Below are 19393 nucleotides of genomic sequence, written 5' to 3' on the forward strand. Positions count from 1 at the left end.
ATGTATTTCTATTTTCCGTCATTATCCAACTAAACAATTACAAACCACAAATATTCAGGCGCAAAAAATATTGCAATCATTTGTAAACTGATTACTGCCACAAAACAATACGGAATATATTTAACGGGAATTTTAACGAACAAAAAATTGAAAAAAAATTTGAAATTTATTAATTTGATATATATAAAAAATAAATAAAATTTTAAGAAGAAAAGTGCAAATTGTTACATTTCAAAAAATTAAAAAAAATTTTAAATAAATTATAATAATATCAAAATTATGAAAAAAAAGTTTTGAAAAAAATTCTGAAAAATATTTGAATTTTTTTTTTTCAAGAAAATTACTTACTGTGAAATAAAAAACATTTAAAAAAGAAATTTCGCATATTATGTTTCTTTTTTGTTGAAAAAGACTTGATTCGTAACCAGTTTTCTCCAACAAAAAAATATATATTAAAAAGTCGCTCAAATTAAAATGATGGAAATAAAATATTAATTGCAACAACAAGTGTAAACCGTGTGTAATTAAAAATAAACCCATAAAAAATAAATTCACCAGAATTTGACACACAACCTGTCACCGAAAAATTAAACCAAAAAAAAAAAAAAAACACATCAAAGCGGAGCGGCCAACGTATCAATGACCTGAATCTCGTCAACAGCTGGTCGTCAAGTGCTGTCGCATGTTGATTATAAACGGAAACGATAATCACAAAAGAAAAGGCATTAACTAAGACCTGGGCAATAAACAACTTGCCACCAGAAACAAAGGCCTATAAAATAAACGAAATACAACAAAAACAAGAAGTTTGTGAAAGAACAAAAACAAAAACATAAAAGGTGAAAAAAAAACAAAAAATTAAAAAAGAAATTAATAAGAAGGAAAAAAAATTGCTGCGGTCACTTACATGAAAAGCAGTAACCGACAGCATTAAACAAAACGCCAGAGCGGTAGTAATAATTTTCGGCAAATAAGGACACACATATAATTTTGCCAAACACACCCTCATACACATACAGAAGTGTATTGTCAACATCGCGCGCCATCAAGGAAAATCCAAAGAAAGCGTAGAGGAGAGGTGCCAACAAAATGTCGTCGTGGCGTGGCAGCGGAAGCGCCACCAAGAGGGCAGCCATAAAACTGCTCATTATCGGTGAGTTTAACTGAGACAATTAAAGTTTTTATGATCCGCTTAAATTCACAATACACAAACACACACACATACACGCTCAACACATACACTTAAATACATTCTCATATGTGTGCTATGCTTGTGCTAAGTACCACAAACGAATGTGTGACATTCACATACAAGCCTCTGCTGTTGTATAGTAATGCGTAGTATGGGTTCACCAGGGCGTATGAGTGCTGTGTAAGTGATAAACGCGCTGATATGACAGACACAAAGGTGTGTTGCACGCTTGGCCATGCTGGTTTTATGCACAGCAGTACAGTGGGTACTTGATATGTGCTAATGTTATTTTGCTAAAGAGAGTATAATAGTTTTGTCCACATAACGGTTGTTTGCAAGTCATTAAACTAAACGAGTTAGATATGGGTTTATATATATCAAAATGATCAGGATAGCGAGACGATTTAAAATCCGGATGTCTGTCTGGCCGTCCGTGCATGCTGTAACTTGAGTAAAAATTGAGATATCTTAATGAAACTTGGCACAAGTGTTCCTTGGCACCATAAGAAGGTTAAGTTCGATGGGCGGAATCGGACCACTGACACGCCCACAAAATGGCGATAACCGAAAACACATAAAGAGCTATAACTAAGCCATAAATTAAGGTATGAATTTTGTACAAAGGATTAATTTAGGAAGGGACTTATTTGGATGTAACTTTTTGGGAAAGTGGGCGTGACTCATCCCCCTACTAAGTTTTTTGTCTATATCTCATAAACTACTAAAGCTATATCAACGAAACTCTCAGGAATCGGTTGCTTTAGGTATTTCCTTATACAATCCAAAAATGGAGGAAATCAGATTATTATGTTGAAAACTACAAAAATGCTCTAATTCAGTAAGGAAAACCACGGTAAGCCTTTAATTTCATTATAAAGATGGTACAGAAGTGCTATACTCAAAATGGTATACAAAATCTTAAATGGGCGTGGTTACGCCCACTTATGGGTGAAAAATCATATCTCCGAAACTACTCGTCCAATTTCAATGAAATTCGGTTCATAATACTTTCCTAGCTTCCCAATGATACGTTGTGAAAATAGTCCAATTCGATTCACAACCACGCCTACTTCCTATATACTAGAACTTTGAAGTCGGTCTGAATCGTTTACTTTACAATATATAAAGTAAGCACTAGTGAAGAAATCGGAACAGAACTTTGAAAAAATACTTCATTTAAAGAGTGGCATCGCCCTTCTAAAAATCGTCGAAATCGGTCTATAAGTTTTCAAGGCCCTGTATGTCGAAAATGAGGACATCAGTGCTTCTAATAAATTTTTTACCGAAAATATAGGTAAGTTTCTCAGATATGTTGAAGGAATTTAGAGGGAATATGTTTCTTCTAATAATATGTCTCCGTGCCAAAAATGAGTGAAATCGGGTCATAACTTCACCCAGCTCCCATATACTTGATATTAGGGTCTTCAAACCTTCAATGGACTTATACCATATTTATGCCGAACATGTGGGTCAAATTGTTTGTTATATTAATAATGTGAAATAAATAAATTGCGAGAGTATAAAATGTTCGGTTACACCCGAACATAGTCCTTCCTTACTTGTTATACTCATGTTTTTGTATTTTTATCAAATTATTTGTTTATTTATAATTTTGAATTTTTAAATAAAATATCTTTAAATTTATTTTTTTTTCGTTTTTTTTCTGCGTACATTATAACGAACCCTTACTGTACTTTCTCAAACAAACCAACATGCATATCTTTGCGTCACACATAATGGGTAGTTTCGGACAACACACATCATGAAGCACCTTCATACATTTCGCCCCCATTTCTATTTTCCACAGCCTGCTTGCTGTGTTAGTTGCCCCATTACTACGGTTTATTCGACTGCTTTGCCTTTAGTTTCGGCCGTTTGTGCTCGTCGTCGACTATCACACCTTTGGCCATCAGCTGGCCATTGGCGACACAATAAAACGCAAATGCGTGACCCCGTCGCCAAATGTGCTCACACACACATACAAAGTCAGGCTTTATATGCGCGCTGTCTGTGGTATTCCGTCGCTATGCTGGACACAGTCACGCATAGTGGGACTTTTGTTAAAGGTGCTTGGACGCAGTTGATTTGCTATAATGTGAATCATACACACATATGTGTGTGTATGTGCATGTGGAAATGTATGACTTTGAGGTAGGGGAAGAGGAAGGGAAAGAGGAAGGGGCAGATTTACACCTTAATTTGCAAATATACTCGATTGAGCTGTGTCGCCCAGCATTTGGTATGCTCTTTGAAATTCTGACGTAGTGATAGAGTAATTGAGATGAGTATACAATGATAGGACCTTTTATGCTTTAAGGTTTGTTGGTGTCTGTATACCAGTAATTATGGGCTTATGTCGGAGTACTGTAACAAAGACAAAGTAAAGTCATTTTGAAAGAAAAATCGTAAAAGAGTTCCGAAAATGTCTTTACTTCTAAAATTTTCCCCCTACCCCATTACTGATATATTTAATGCTCGGATCGATGGTATTTGAGAAGTCAAACCTCCTACCATAATTACTGACATCGCTATTTTTCGGATGCCAGTTGACCAGTCAGCCTTATTGGTATATAAGAGAAATCGGATTCAAACGTGGGTTTTGTTCAAAAATTGGCCAAGGGGCATAGTATTGCCCGTTTTTAGTTAAACTATTTATCACTAAGAATTACTTAATACCATAAGTGTTTCCCAAAAACTTATGTATGGACTCGAGCCATACACCGAATTTAATACTTCCCTTTTACATCCCTCTATAAGTGATTTTGTACTATATGTAACTGCTTATGAGGAATATACTATCTTACTCAATTCCCTCGATATACGATTTAACAATACTATTAGGATCGGTAAGTTTAAGCTGCAAGAGATACATCTAAATCAAATTAGTTGAGAACATTCCAACTGCCAAATTACAAGAGTGAGCGTTGGAATCGATTCGCTCGGACCTCTCGCTTTATCCTTGCTATATTTCAGTTCGCATATCCTGTTTTAGATTCGCAAAACTTCTCTATTTGTTATGTTTGACCTTTGCTCTCTTGTCAAAATCTTTATATATATAAAAGCAACAACAATGTTACTCTGTTGTGTTCAATGCAAGAGACCTTGAGAATGCCAAATTAAAGATGTATAATTGTTCTCCATAGCTTCTTATAGGATTATGCCAGTAGCTTATTTTTATACCAGTTGTTTGTTTGATTCGCAATTTTCCAAGGTTTTCCAAGAGAGGGCATTGAAAAACGCTTCCAAAAGGATAATTTTAGTCGCTTGATTTTGTACCAGTTCTTTGTTTGATTCGCTACTTTTCAAGGAACAAATGAGAAACACTTCCTAAAGGATTATGCCTATCTCTTACTTTTATACTAGTTTTTTCTTCGATTTGTTAATTTTTAAAATTTGTCAAGAGAGTGAATAAAAACCGTTTTTAATAGGATTATACCAGTCATTTGCTTTTATACCAGTTGTCTGTTCGACACACTTCTTTTCAATGTTTGTCAATGAGATCCAATGAGAAACTATATTAAACAATACACTTTCTTTTTTTGAACCCAGCTAGTGATTGAATCAGTCTTTTGAACTGTAAGGCTTTGTCAATGAAGTTTTTCATCCACCTAATGTAATCACCGTAATAATGATGGAGTTGATCGATTGTCTTTATGTTAGGCAGTGAGATCTTTATACTAGAATGAAAGTTCAGACTGTTAAAAGTCGTAGAAGAAGCCAAAAAGCTACTTCACACTCATAAAATTAAGAAAAAACGTTAAAACTCAGATACGAATCAACAGTATACGTTTGAGTGGTTCAGAAGTTACTCCAAACAAGTAGAGTAAAACACAAGCTAATGAAGATAAGCGATGAGTGCTTATCCGGACGATGAACTAGTGCAGATGTGTCCAAAAGTGTGTAGATAGATGGAGAGCTACCGTATACACTGAAAGCGCAGGTGTTTGCACGTGTGATCAAGTGAGCCATAAACACACCGCTGCCCAAACACACACACACACCCATACACAGTTTACACAAACAACCGGCAGTGAAATGCGAAGTTGTTGACAGGCACGCAGGCAATAAAATTTTAATATTTCATTAAATCGCGAAACGCGCTGCCACAAGTTGCGTCATTTGGTCGAGCGATAAGCACACAGGACAGGCTAAGTTCTATATGCTTAAAGCACACACACATATAAACACTTCCACTAGTATTAGTTGCATAAAAGGACCGCTACAACCGCTAGGCAGTTGCCGTTAGCTAAGTTCAGTTGACACTTGAATGGTGGTCAGTGCGAGAGCGGCAATATGCGACCGCTCAGTTGGGCGGTGTTTACTTGCGGTGCGGTGGAAGGCGATTTGGCATTTACAGAGAGGGTGGGTGGTAGCATTTACTAGTGGCTTTTGAAATTCCACGTGCCTGGCTCATTAAAAATGACACATTTCAACCAACAGCTGTTGCTCGTTTCAGCTTTTTTAATGTGGTTTATTTCCACTTTTTGCTTCATTTACAGAATCTTATAAAGCAAATTTTTTTAATTTTTGTTTTAACCCTGGATTCATGAAATTGTGCTATATTTGAAACATAAAACCTTTCATTCATTTGAATTTGCATGCGCAAATGATACGACAGTGTATGAAGGGTTGCCATGGCGTATGAGTGACATTGGCGCACAATTATAGCTAGCATATAGTACATCTCTTCTACATATATATGTATGTAAACTTACATATTTATATCAGTGTGAATTTTTTGCTTTTGTTTCATTCATTAATTTAGAAAAAATATGTTTGTGTATTTTGTTTTTGTAAATGCTTATAAAGTTATATTTTCAACAAAGCACGTTCAAATCGTTCGCTCCGTTTGTTCATTAAAATATTTAATATATAATATTTTAGAAATATGAATAATTTAAAAAATGAATTTGGAAACTTACCTGAATTAAGAGTTGAAGTTGAAATATGGTGGTGTCATGTGGTGGATGGTGGTCATTGCAGGCCAAAAATATATTAGGTCAAATATAACTGGAAATAAAAAATAATATTGAGATGGTAAGCAATACAAATTTCAGAAGGAAGAGAGGAAGAGGAATTCAATTTTAACATATATACTGGTATAGAGTTGCCGTGTATTTTAAATAAAAAATCAAACGTTTATAAATTAAATTTTATAGTAATTAAAATATAAAACTTATATTATACTTAACAAGTAAGGAAAGGCTAAGTTCGGGTGCAAACGAAAATTTTATACTCTCGCAACTTACTGATATAGTCTTATTAAGATAATACACAGTTTGGCCCATATATTCGGGTTCTATTCCAATAGAATAACGAAAATCATTATTTATGGTATATGAGGGCTGAGGTAATTCCTGAACCGATTTCACTCATTTTCACAACCAAGGTATACTATATCCAAGACTATATGCTCACTTAATTTAAGATAAGATATTGCACATATTAACCGATTTATAAGCCTTTAAGGCCATCGTATTTTTGAAAAAAAAAAATAATTAGTTATATGAGTGCTAGGGGAAGTTATAACCTGATTTTAACCATTTCTGGTACAGAGACACACTTTTGGAAGAAAAAAATTTCCTCTGAATTACATTAAAAAATCTGAGAGATTTACCGATATTTTCAGTGAAAAATTGCCTTTAGGCACTGGGATCTTCATGTTCGATATCCGGGGCCGTGAAAAGTTATAGTCCGATTACGATTTTTCCACAAGTGAAGCTTGGTTGATATACAGTATTTGTGTAAAGTTTTATTCCCTGTCTTCATCCGTTCCCTATGTATATATTATAAAGTGAAGGAATAAGATGGAATTAAAAATTGATTTATATGGGAAATTGTCGTGGTTGTGAACCGATTTCACCCATTTTCTATCCGTGTCATCAGGGTGTAAAGAAAATGTTATGTAGCAAATTTCATTGAAATCTGTCGAGTAGTTCCTGAGATATGGTTTTTGGCCCATAAGTGGGCGACGCCGCGCCCATTTTTCATTTTTTTTTTTTAATCTGAGATCAGCTTCCTTCTGTCATTTCTTCTATAAAATTTCGAGTTTCTGATGTTTTTCAGTTTGTTTATTAGATTTTTAAGAAACTTTTCATATAATAAGTCGAAATGTCTATGTCAGAAGTAAATTACTGATTCATAATGAGTTTTAACTGAAGCCAAGAGAAAGATTACTACTATCAGAGAATTGTTAATGTAGTAAGGGTTCCACTATATATATATGCTTGATGGTACGGAAAGATAATAAACCGATTCATTGTTTTGCTATCAGACAGTAGTGCCAGTTCTCTCATGGATTTCTAACCTCAAAATCATATTTTGGTTTGTGGGAGTTGTCTACTGGATTATTATATATCTTGAAGATCCTAGATATTCATGGCCATTCTTCTAATCTTTGATAGCATTTTGTGATTCCATTCTTTATTGATTTTAAGTAAACTGAAGCTATGCTACATTTGTTATTGAAATCTTGAGAAAGTGTCTTCTTATCAAATAGCTGAGTTTTTATTCTTATTCGTGACAAATGGAAGTCGTCATAAAATAAGGAGGACATTTCCTTGACAACTTGGAATTCTTTATATTGAACGACAGAGCGACTTGAAAAACAGAAATACTTGCTTTCTGCGCGGTTTTACAAATATGTTTTTATAGCCCTAGATTCCTCAGAAATTTGCGCTTAATGGCTGCCTAGAGACAGTGATTCCCAACGCACAGCGGAAAAAGCTAATTTTAACTGCGACATTGTGCCTACAAATACAACTACAATGGTTATACTACAATTACAACCGCAAAGCTCTAAAAGCACTTAATCGAATATGGGCTTGAGAAATGCTGCTTAAGCACACTTCCATATGCGCATAATTAATTTGCCAAACTTAATGTAAACAGGTGTATTCACGAACGCCACCAACACCAACACACACACACACATACATATATAAATTTACATTTCGCTTTTATTATTGTTTATGCGCTGGAACACGAAATAATTTGCTTTATATTATTTATATGATATGCTATGCTAACATGTATGTGAGTGTGAGTGTGTTTGTGTAGTTTAACGGTGGGCTTGGATTTATTAATGGCCCGTAGGCGTTGCAAATTAATTATCAACTACATATATATAGAACAACAACTATGTGGTGTCAAGAACACAAACTCTGACATAAATTCATACGGAGATATATATAGCGATATACATAAATGATTATAGAGAACTCAGGTAATCACTTTAATGGAATTTGTAATTTAATGCGACAAATGAGAATTTCAACCACGACTTTTTGCGGTTTCAGCTACGCCACCACACTCGCGCTCGCGCACACACACACACACAGCCATTGCACACACAGTGCCATTTGCACACACAGTCACACATTCATTCATTTCCTATTCATTTTTGAGTGCTCAAATTACCCAGGTGTACAAAGCAGGCTTTTGTTTTTGTTATTTTTTTCTGCCTTTTATACCGCCAAATCTCTAACAACGTTGTCTTCACCTCTTAATGTTCATTTCAAATATGCAAAACATTACTAGCTAGATGAGCGGGGGTGTGGGGTTATAACGTGTTTTCATAGCAGTAGTATATAGCACTGCTTGCCAGTTTCTGTTGGTTTCTGTTGCTGGCATTCGTATAAGTTGCGGATTTACAATTTGAAACACGCAAGTCTGCGCGCAGTTGGCTCATGCGTGCGCCTACACTGACACCTTCCCGTAGGCGTGTCTCGAGCAGTTGAAAATTTTATATCGGCTGGGGTGTTTGTGATAGATTTTTGTATGGTTCTCGCCTAGCCGCGGGGGGCATTGAGTGGTTTTTGTTTTAGTATTGGCTTAAAATTCAATCCTTTAGTGGCACTAATTGCAATTTTTGCTTCACTAACCCCTTCACTAATACTAACGATGGGGTGTTGTGGTTGCGGTAGATGATTCCGTAACAACTGCGTTTAAGCCAAACATATAATAAGAAGTATTTAAGTTTATCTAAATATTTTTTTTATATAACTAGTGCTAAGCCCTCTCAAATACCCCCTCTCACAAACTACTCGAATAATATTAACCAATATTCCCATAATATTCACTTGGAACAATTTGAGGATAGTCGAAATCAGATCACGTTTATTTTACCTTTGTCTCCACATCAAGTTAAGCTCCGATCCTTGCGATATCCGTCCTAGAGCTCACCGAAAAAGCTGCCTTCTTATCCTAACAACTCGTTCCTACCGGCTTTTGGAAGGAGAGATCGTTCTGGTTTCTTTAATTTTCGTTTTGTCTCATATTTTGAACCCACGAATGTAGAGGAAAGTCGGTCCACTTTCATATAGCACCCACTATGGAAGTAAGACACTTTTATTACAGAGGGATTATCCGTAAGACTAAGACTTGGTTATATAAGTGGTCCCAGCCAGGCTGATCATTGGTACGGTTCGTAAGACACCTTAATCCAGCCCTTCTTTGTACCCTCTACCATAGAAAGACCTCACCTGTGAATGCTATGCTATGCTACTGAGGAGCAACGTACACTCATCGATAGAGTAAAACCTTTATTAGAAACCTCTGGACTGCAGCATGGACGAACTGTTTCCAGCTTATCTATGTCCCAGTCGAGACCCCGAGGAATCTATTACCAGTTGGCAATCTAAGGGAGTGTTCAGCGCGGAATGGTTGGATCGATGGATATACTCATATACTAATTTCATCGGGATCGATATAAAAACCTATCGATAGAAATAAGAGTTTCATTTGGAATAACGTCCAAAAAAAAATTGAGCGAAAGTTTAGTTCTTCCACTCTGAAGACTTTTAAGATTCGTCATTAGAGAACACTGAGTTCACCGGATCATCATCTAAATAACCGGCACAACAACTTTTATGGAAATTAGGGGATCCCGTTTCCCAGACGACCTATATTTCGCTAATGTATTACTGAAGATGTTTTGGGACAAATATAATTCTCGATAAGTAGTCAAAGTTGAGATTTAAGATGGAAATCGTTCTTTAGGGTGGTTTGCTTCAAGTACTATCCAAGCCCCGACGACTGTGGTAAAATCTGTATAAATCATGTCGTCCAAAGCTAACTGAGAGCTACTAGTAATAATTCTAGAAACAGAGTTCTGAGAATCGATCGTAAGGATAAGGAAACTATCCGCTATTTTGCTATTAGCTTAGAATTTCCTTTCCATCCCACATGTTGAGATATCTGAAAGAACCCCAAAAATAATGTTAGATCAGTAAGACTTGATATGTAAATCATATGACTTCAATATAACAGTGTTCCAACATAGCGATCCCAATACTTAAGATATCAGTAACGTTTCATATACTCATTTGATAATTTATCTGATAAGATTCAAAGTATGCAGAGCAATATATATTTTTTTAACTCTTTATAATTTTTGTAATAGTGAAGAGGCCTCTGGACAAAATAATCATAATCAAGCTTGGAGTATAAGAATAACTTAAGAATGTAGGGATCAGTGACATCAGAACTGACAGATTCGAATATACATATATGTATATATCTTCAAATCCCTTGATCTCTACATACTCATATATAACCAGTTCACTCATTGTACCCCTTAGTCATTGCCAATCGCCCAAATACTCAATAGGATCAACAATCAGACAACAACATTTAAATATTATATCACCTTAGGCAGCAAATACAGAACGGTATAATTTACTTAATTTAAATCGAGACACAGCCACATTTGTGCCGCTGTTAAGTAGCTGAAATTTTGCTTATTTATATGCACATGTGTGTGTTTGAATGTTGCTTTGTTTGTATTGCGACACACATTGACAATTGTGTGACAGGTATAGCGATAGCCAGCCATCAATCAGACATTCGATTGAATTGGTAAATGCTGAGTAAACTATCTACCTCTACATACCTTATACTGGCTGGCTTATCTTTGTGCTTTAACAGCATGTATATGTATAATAGGGTGGTAATTAAATTTCGATTTTAATTTTTTTTTTATATTCGTTGGTCTTCGGAGAGTGGTCTAGTAGTCGGGAGGTGAAATCGATTTTAATTTTGAGATTATTATATGTATATATTAGTGGTGCCTTAGATCTCGATCTTACAATTTTTTATCAACAACTTTTAAGTGCCACCTTAATGTTCATTAGATATGAGCTTACTCATCCTTTGATTGTGTTTGCTTTCGTATAGGCCTCTGATAGCTGCTAATGCTATTGTGTGGCCACTGTCTGCATTAAGGCTTTCTCTGCATAACAAAGTAATAAATGCGCTCAAAAGGTCGGGGTTAGGCAAATATATATAGTATATGGGGGTATATATATATAGGTATGCATTTATATGTGTATTTTGCTTTTCAAAGATTTTGCGGTTTGTCTTATTGATGAGACGATAGTAATGGATAAGTCTAAATATAGGCATACAGGATGCGTTACACTTTTTAAAGTTGCTTTGAACGAGTTGGTTCAGCAATGTTTGGGAAAACAAAATTATATGGAATCTTCAATACTAACCATAAAACAAAGTCAAAGTAAATTGAAAAAGTGGGGACGATTTGCGTTCGTCGAAAGATTGTTAGCAAAACGAAACATCTGGCAACACTATTTGCTTTGTAGAGTCGAATTTTGTCGAGCAAGAGAGAGTGGGAGATAGTCAAGAAGCAGTTTGACATAAAGTATCAAAAGAACTGATTTAAACTGCCATAGAAAGGGTTGCCCAGAATTCATAAGATTCATATTGTCGACGCCCTGAACATTTTGACATCTGTGAAACCGTCCAGCGAGACAATCTGAAGGACGATCTGTTTTTATATCTACTTAAAGTGTAATTAATACTAAATATATTGCCGACTGATTCGAATATATATCTGACTATCTGATCTCTGAAAGGGGTGACAGGGACTGGTTCCAAGATTTTCAGCTTTGACTCGAACATGATTTAGAGGGGTGGGGTTCAAATTTTCAGACCACTTACGAGTTAAAGCGAACTTTAAAGCCGAAATCATCGCTTTACCATCGAAGATGTCCGGAAAGTTATTAGAAAACTTAATCAAAATAGCTTATGGTGGTACTGTGGTCAATAAAGCCAGTAAAATATCTAAAATTTTTTAAAGCGGGACTTTTGAGTTGTTCAATATTTTCATACCGATGACTCACCCTGTATATATATTTAAAATTTATAAAAAAAAAAAAAAAAATATATTTTTACATTAATTTTTAATGTGTCTGCCTTAAACTATTTATGTTTCAAATCAAGTTTTCATAAGGGAAATTTTTGAATTTGCCTCCACAACAAATCGAACAGTAAAACAATAAAAAATCAATTAGTCTGCAAAACCAACTGCTGCAGTGAGCATGAGATTTATTTATCTGCAACATAGGCAAAAATCATTTAAATACTGATAGAGCCTGCAGCTAAAAAAACATACACACATACATACATTTTCTGGATTCACATTCATTTTCATAGACAAATCACAAATCGTTTGCTACAAATTTCCCACACACCTCAGATACGCTCTTCGTCTGCCACTGCAGGCACGTTCTTAATTTTGACAATTTAGCAATAAATGAAATCAAAGCAGATGGATTAGACACGAGAAGCCACAAAGTGTTAAAGCTACAGTGTTTCAGGGGGAAAAGCATATACATACATACAGACACACAGAGTGTGTGTTAAAGACAAACAAAAACAAAAGTAAACATTTTCTACAGAATATCGAAAATACAAAAGTGAGGATGTCGCCTCAAGCGGTGTGTGTGTGTGTGTTGCCTAGAATGGAGCGGAAGCCTTGCAGAACACATGTTGACGTCGAAATGCCAGTTAGCTTGCTGGAGTTTGCGGTTTCAAGTACATATGTAGAGAGATTTATACGTCTCACTAATGTAAAAAAATATGTATGTATATAAACATATGTGCTTGTTCTCTGATTTATCTAAAGTGTTAGCAGCGTTTGGTGGCTTTGATAAAACACTCCGGCAGGAAGTCTGCAAAATAGCACAGTACAAATGAAGATATCATTGGGTGTCGCAAGGAATGTCTGTGCAACATTGAAATACTAAGAGCTCGCCACTGTTGCGAAGCAGAGAATGAAATTCTTATTACAGCCGTACAACAATAAATCCCTTATAGGAAAGTTCAAGCTAATATATTAAATAATTGGTTATAGAGATCTTTAATTGGCAGAATAAATGGATAAATGTAAGAGATGTATTAAAAAAAGGCAGTCCAACTCGACCAAATAACTTGGTTGAAATGTTGAAAAGGGAAGCGAAGAGAGCCTGACCGCAAGCGGCCGCGCTTAGGCCATTATTAAGCCCATTGTGCTCCTTTTTTTTGGAGGGGACACCCGGGTTCTTGTAACTTAACCCTCCAAAACAAAACGTCTTGAAAAAAATTCTTCATGTTTCCTAATATCGCAGATAGAGAGAGAGACGGGATCTGAGATTATACCTTCATTCACTAGAGACAGTAAATCTGGTTTTATTAATTGGAGACTGCAGCGGTCAAGTTTCGAACCTTCACGAACCCCAAATTCTAGTCACATATTTGAACACTATGGTCTCCCACTTGTTTCCGTTCGAGAATAACTTGTCCTAACATAGACATCAAGGAGGCCGAATTCGTTATCATTCGTATATCAGTCAATATGAATAATATTGGAAGATTCCCGTTATTCCAACCGATCTGCAGAAGGGTAGTATTTCACTGAAGAAGATTTGATAAAATGCTAGCGAACGCTAAGCAGTCAAAGTTTAGACTGGAGATGAGAATCAATCTTTAAGGCTGTTGACTTGAAGTGCTATCTCTATCAAGATCGAATGATTATAAATCAAAGATCGTTGGACCTGTGCTAAGCTAACTGCTATTCTAAACTAATAATTCTAGAACAGAGTTCGAATATATTGTAGCTATCTTAACTGCGAAATAAAAATGGAGAAGAAAACTGTCAGCTAGTCTGCTTTGAGCCATCAAAAGATTTCCCTTTCCACATTTATAGATACACAGACGAACTCCAGAGAACTAATAATAGGTCAGTAGGTCTTCATCTACAATTTCTGACTACCTTATAACAGTGTTTCCTCAAAAACTCGTTCCACATCCTTAAGATATCAGAACAGTTCTAATGGAGACGGAGTAATATCCTAAGTTGCCCAAAATCACTGCAAGTAATCTATTCGGATCGATCGTGAGCCTTGTCTTTATAAGGACTTACCATGATACCACTTGAGAGTGCAGAACTCAGTTTCATTAGGAGAAGTATCAAGAAAATACGCATCAGCTTTTCATACCGAAATAGAACTCTTTCAGCATTCAGGTGCCACTGAAACGGAAGATCGGTATTGAGAAGTGTGATACTTCGGAGTTCACTTTAAGGGAACTTTCCAACACTCATTAGACTAAGGTTGTATCATTTTGGAAACGATCAAATAAAGTCGAGTAATTCTTTACTTAGTTCGTATAATCAAACAACCAAAGTTATTGTTTACGAAATGAAATTCCTCAAACAACATCTCAAATTGGGAGTAATGAATCCCAATTTGCTCTATTGAGTTGACTTTCACGTGTTGTCCTTCGTTCTCAATGTGTGCTCGCACGGTGTGAAAACACCGTTACTTCGTATAGTATCCATACATATATGTGCTCCCCACTTCCTCAAACCCACCGCTCCAGTTGATTGACTTCCGTTTGTGATGCTTTAATCGATTTACACCCAAAGGACATTTTGTTTGATTGCGGTTTGCTGGTGTTGATGCTGATTCGAAGAATTCTCCTGTATGCCTGTCATGCGGTGTCAGCTGCAAGGCTTTCATTTGTTGTTGTTTTTATTGATTTCTTTCGTATTCTTTGCTTTACAAACACATGTCGAAGTGTCTGTCCTCCTATACATGTGATTTGGTAAATTGGCGCTTTGCTTTGTATTGCGTTTCACACTACAAAATGTCTGATTGCCGGTGGAAAAAGGGTGTTCAAGTGACAATAATTATTGTTGTTTTGTGTTGTTATTATTGAGCTAATGGCTTTATGGATAGTTGTTTGTTTCATGTATGGCTTACTGCTTTAAATTCCTTCGTTGAGGGGGTTCTGGGATCAGTGAAGCTCCATCAATGTGGTCTCACTGGGTGTTGGATAATTTATAAGTCAACTGAGACTTAGTCTAGTCGATTTAGTAGTTTATTTTGGAAATTTTAGTGCCCTTGAAAGTGGAGTCTAGACGATCTATCTAGAGATCCCAACTAATGGATTAAGTTCAGGATGAAGCAGGAAAGTTATAGGTTGGTGGTTTCAAGAACTTGAAATATTTGACAGTCGTGGTAGTGGCGTGGATGGCATTTATCAAACAAGCCCGGGACCGACTTGGATGACTGGACTTGACAGCACCTCCACTCTTTTTTCTATGGCAATTTGGCTATCTTAGAAGTCTAGATAGGTGATCCCCATAACTGTTCCAACAAGAAATCCTCTACTTAATGGGAATGTGATCAGAATGTTTACCGAATAGGGTCCTTAGGCTATTTGGAGAAGATTTTAAGTTACTAGATCTACAGGGTTTATAATATTATTAGATTTTCAGAAAATATTTTCAACTGAGTCGTCGATAGATCGGAGTAATCTTTTAATCAATATTGTTTTGGTAATAAATTACTTTCCATTCGCTCTCATGCGGTCACCCTATACATCATTATACCTACATAGTTATATATAAGCAAGTGTCTGTCTGGTTACCGTATTGTTGTCTGCCTATCGCTGCTGTCATAGCAAACTGATTGACAAGCCGTTGAATGATTTTTTCGAATTAAATGGGAGGGAAAAACGGCACAATATTTTTGTTGTATGTGTGAAAACGTAATTTTATTGTTTTGCTTGCAGCCGCTTATGGGAATTTCAGATTTTTATCGTATTTTCGTGTTCGATTGCTGCAGATTGAAAGCAAAACAATAATATTTTGGAAAAAAAATTATAAAAAATCAATAAAAAATGCCTTTTTTCAGCTTCAGTTTCACCATTTTCAGCTTTAAAGCAATATTTAAAAAAATCGTATTTACTCAAGCGTTTTTTATTAAAACATATTTACTCTCCAAAACATTTATTTGTGTGCTATTTTCAACTTTCTTTGCATCTAGCTACGCTCTTGTTTGTCTATTAGCAATCTATTTCTGTGACTTTGCGGCATCCGCTCATCTTGAAAAAGTAAATAACATAAAATTTGATATTTAAAACACATTCCCGCTTTTAACTGTTAGCTACTCGATGTTCATGTCACGATTGACTATATCAATTTCATGTGTAAATACCTACAAGTCGTCACGAAGTTATATCAACGCTTCGACACCCACACTCACACGCATATGAGACACTCACATGTGGGGGGGAAAATCTCTCCATTTCATATCTCAATTTTCTGTTCATAATATACACATATGCCAATAAGTGATGACCCTGTTGGAAAACGGAGAACTTGTGAAAATGTGTTCAGGGTCATAGAAGAAAATGAAGTTCGAAAATTCGAAATTAAGTATTTAGGTAGTAAAGCGAGAGTTAATTTAACTGTTCGGAATGCTCTAGAGTTCATTTTGGAAATCGAAGACCAAGTGCTCTTCTTGACTTCTTGTCAATATAGTCGAAGATATGAGGAAGTAATTTCGATTTACGACATTTTTTAAATATAACTATAGCTGGGGTTTTGAGATGTATACTCAAAAGTTCAAACAGGTCAATTAATTGAGGTAATTAATGAATAAGTCGTATTCATGTTTAAATGAACTTAATTTATTTAAAAACCAAAAAAAACGTTAACTTCGGCTGTACCGAAGCTAATATACCCTTCACAAGTGCATTTCTTTTAGTAACTATATGTTTAAGCAAATCTAAAGACGTAAGAAAATGTAAGTAAAAAAAAGAAAACATTTTACTTATTCTTTTTAGCAAGGTTTTTTGCTATAAACATTAAGGTTATATAGTTAACCGATCTGAACAATTTCTTCGGAAATTATATTATTACCTTAAGCAGTAATCCATGTCAAATTTCGTGAAGATACCACGTCAAATGCGGAAGTTTTCCATACAAGCCCTTGATTCCGATCGTTCAGTTTGTATGGCAGCTATATGATATAGTGCTCCAATATCGGCAGTTCAGACAAATGAGCAGCTTCTTGAAGAGAAAATAACATCTGCAAATTTCAAAACGATATCTTAACAAGTAAGGAAGGGCTAAGTTCGAGTGTAACCGAACATTTTATACTCTCGCAATTTAATTATTTAACTTTATTTATATTATATAATACACAATTTGACCCAGATATGCGTCATATATATTGTATAAAGTCCATTGAAAGTTGGAAACCATAATATTAGGTTAGAAGCACCGAGGTCCTCGTGTTCGATATATGGGGCCTTAAAAATCTATGTCCCGATTTCGGCAATTTTTAGAATGGGGCTGCCACACTATAATTATTATAGTATTTGTACTTGTTGCACCCGAACTTAGCCTCTCCTTACTTGTTCAATGTTCGATTAGAAGTATATTTAGTCATCATATATGCAGCATAATGGCCTACCAAGGTAATAAAGAATCGGTAACCTCAGTCATTACAGGCTAAACGTTCGTGAATACAGAATATGAGAAACATAGAAATCTGTTAAGACCAGTTCGAAGGCAACAAAACATTCTAAAGAGTGCCAGAAAAGTAATGTCTTCATTACCAATTGGTCCTTTGGGTTATTGTTTAGAGGACATGTCTTCACGGTCGCTATATTTATTAATGAGAGTATCATTTCAACTGATTTTGACCAAGAAATTCGGTTTTCAAGATAAGTCAACTCGCCAAAACGTCAAATTTAGTAGAAGGACTGCCCGCCAGGAAGAATTAGAGCTTAAATTCGTTTGCTTTTGACAGACAAAAAGGCGTTGATGATTCTATACAGTAATCGTGTAGATAGGATAGTAAAAATCTCCAAGAGTTATATATCCGGACTTGTCATAAGTTAGGTGAGATTCTATAGTCTAAATCATCTATTTTGAAACACTTATCTAGTTAAGGCTGTCATTAGAGGAAAGAGAGTTACGAAAATAATATGTTAGACAATTTTGAGAAGATTATGAACCTCTTTATGGATTCAATAGAACACTTAGACTTGACAGGGCAATGGAAAGTTTTTATAATAGACCGAAAAACTGCTATGGAACTCCAAATTTTCGAATTACTTGCCACTACAATTTGTCAGTGAAAATTAAAAAAAATATCAAATTCTGCTCCGTTTAGAGCCACATAATTTTCCACCAGGGTAACTTCCATATAAAAGTATATAAACATATTGTGTGTATTTTTAATGCCTGCGATGCCGTTTACTTTTCCCACCACAGGATGGAATGTATGTATCTCCACTTATTGCGTGTTGCCAAAGCATTGGCTGGGTATGCAATTTCTGTTGCTTTGATTATATCGAACAACAAAATAAAATCAAATTGAGCATGGCATATATGCAGAGGAGTGAAGGAGTGACTTGTTTTTACAGACGACTAATTTAAATTGAATGTGTGCAGAGAATGTGCCCACAGACCCAACAACCTTTATCTGGGTGTGTTTGTAAGTGTGTGCGTGTGGTTTTCTTTTTATTTTGCTAATATTTGCATCCTTCTTTTTGCGAGCCACATTCACTCAAACTCTCAACTCGCATTCATATTTCAATTAATATCTTGATCTCATATTTTCCATTACATAGACTTTATGCCATTTATTCCAACAGCCACAAAGGCCAATTTGTATGGCAACTAAACAAAAAGGGCAAAATAACGGAACAGAAAAAAGATGCGGAGTATGAAGAAGTGATTAGGAAAATTGTGCATAGAAAAATGGTGGAAATGGTGAAAATTGTTATGGAGCTTTTGACCCAATTAGTTGGTTGGAAATTTAAATTGAAATGCGAAGTGACGGTTTTCACTTTTTCGTTTTGTTTATATCTTTTGTTTTGCTAATTTGAAAATTTGTTTATGAATGGAAATTAAAACAAGTTGGTAATTTTATATAATTTCAAAATAATTCCATTCAATCGCAGAAACTATTACACTTTAGAAGTTTTTATGAGTTGTGTGAGGAGGAGAGAGAGGAGAGGGATATTTGCGCTATATTAAGGTTGTAATAAGGACAGATTAATTTATTTAAAAAGATTACTACTGTTCAGAATTCCTGACATACAAACTAAAAAGCAATTTGCACT

At 35.4% G+C, this 19393-nt stretch overlaps 1 protein-coding gene across 1 annotated transcript in view; it reads left to right on the forward strand.

Annotated features, from left to right (window-relative positions):
- The first annotated feature begins 418 nt into the window (after positions 1-418).
- Positions 419-19393, forward strand: part of LOC105216405 (neural cell adhesion molecule 1-B) — a 292270-nt gene continuing 273295 nt past the window's right edge. Inside the window, exon 1 of the mRNA XM_054227219.1 lies at positions 419-1153. Within this exon, the coding sequence (XP_054083194.1) occupies positions 1090-1153 (64 nt within the window). The 5' untranslated portion in view covers positions 419-1089. The remainder of the gene's footprint in view (positions 1154-19393) is intronic.

Source organism: Zeugodacus cucurbitae, chromosome 3 (genome assembly GCF_028554725.1).
Source record: "Zeugodacus cucurbitae isolate PBARC_wt_2022May chromosome 3, idZeuCucr1.2, whole genome shotgun sequence".
NCBI classification, from domain to species: Eukaryota; Metazoa; Arthropoda; class Insecta; order Diptera; family Tephritidae; genus Zeugodacus; species Zeugodacus cucurbitae.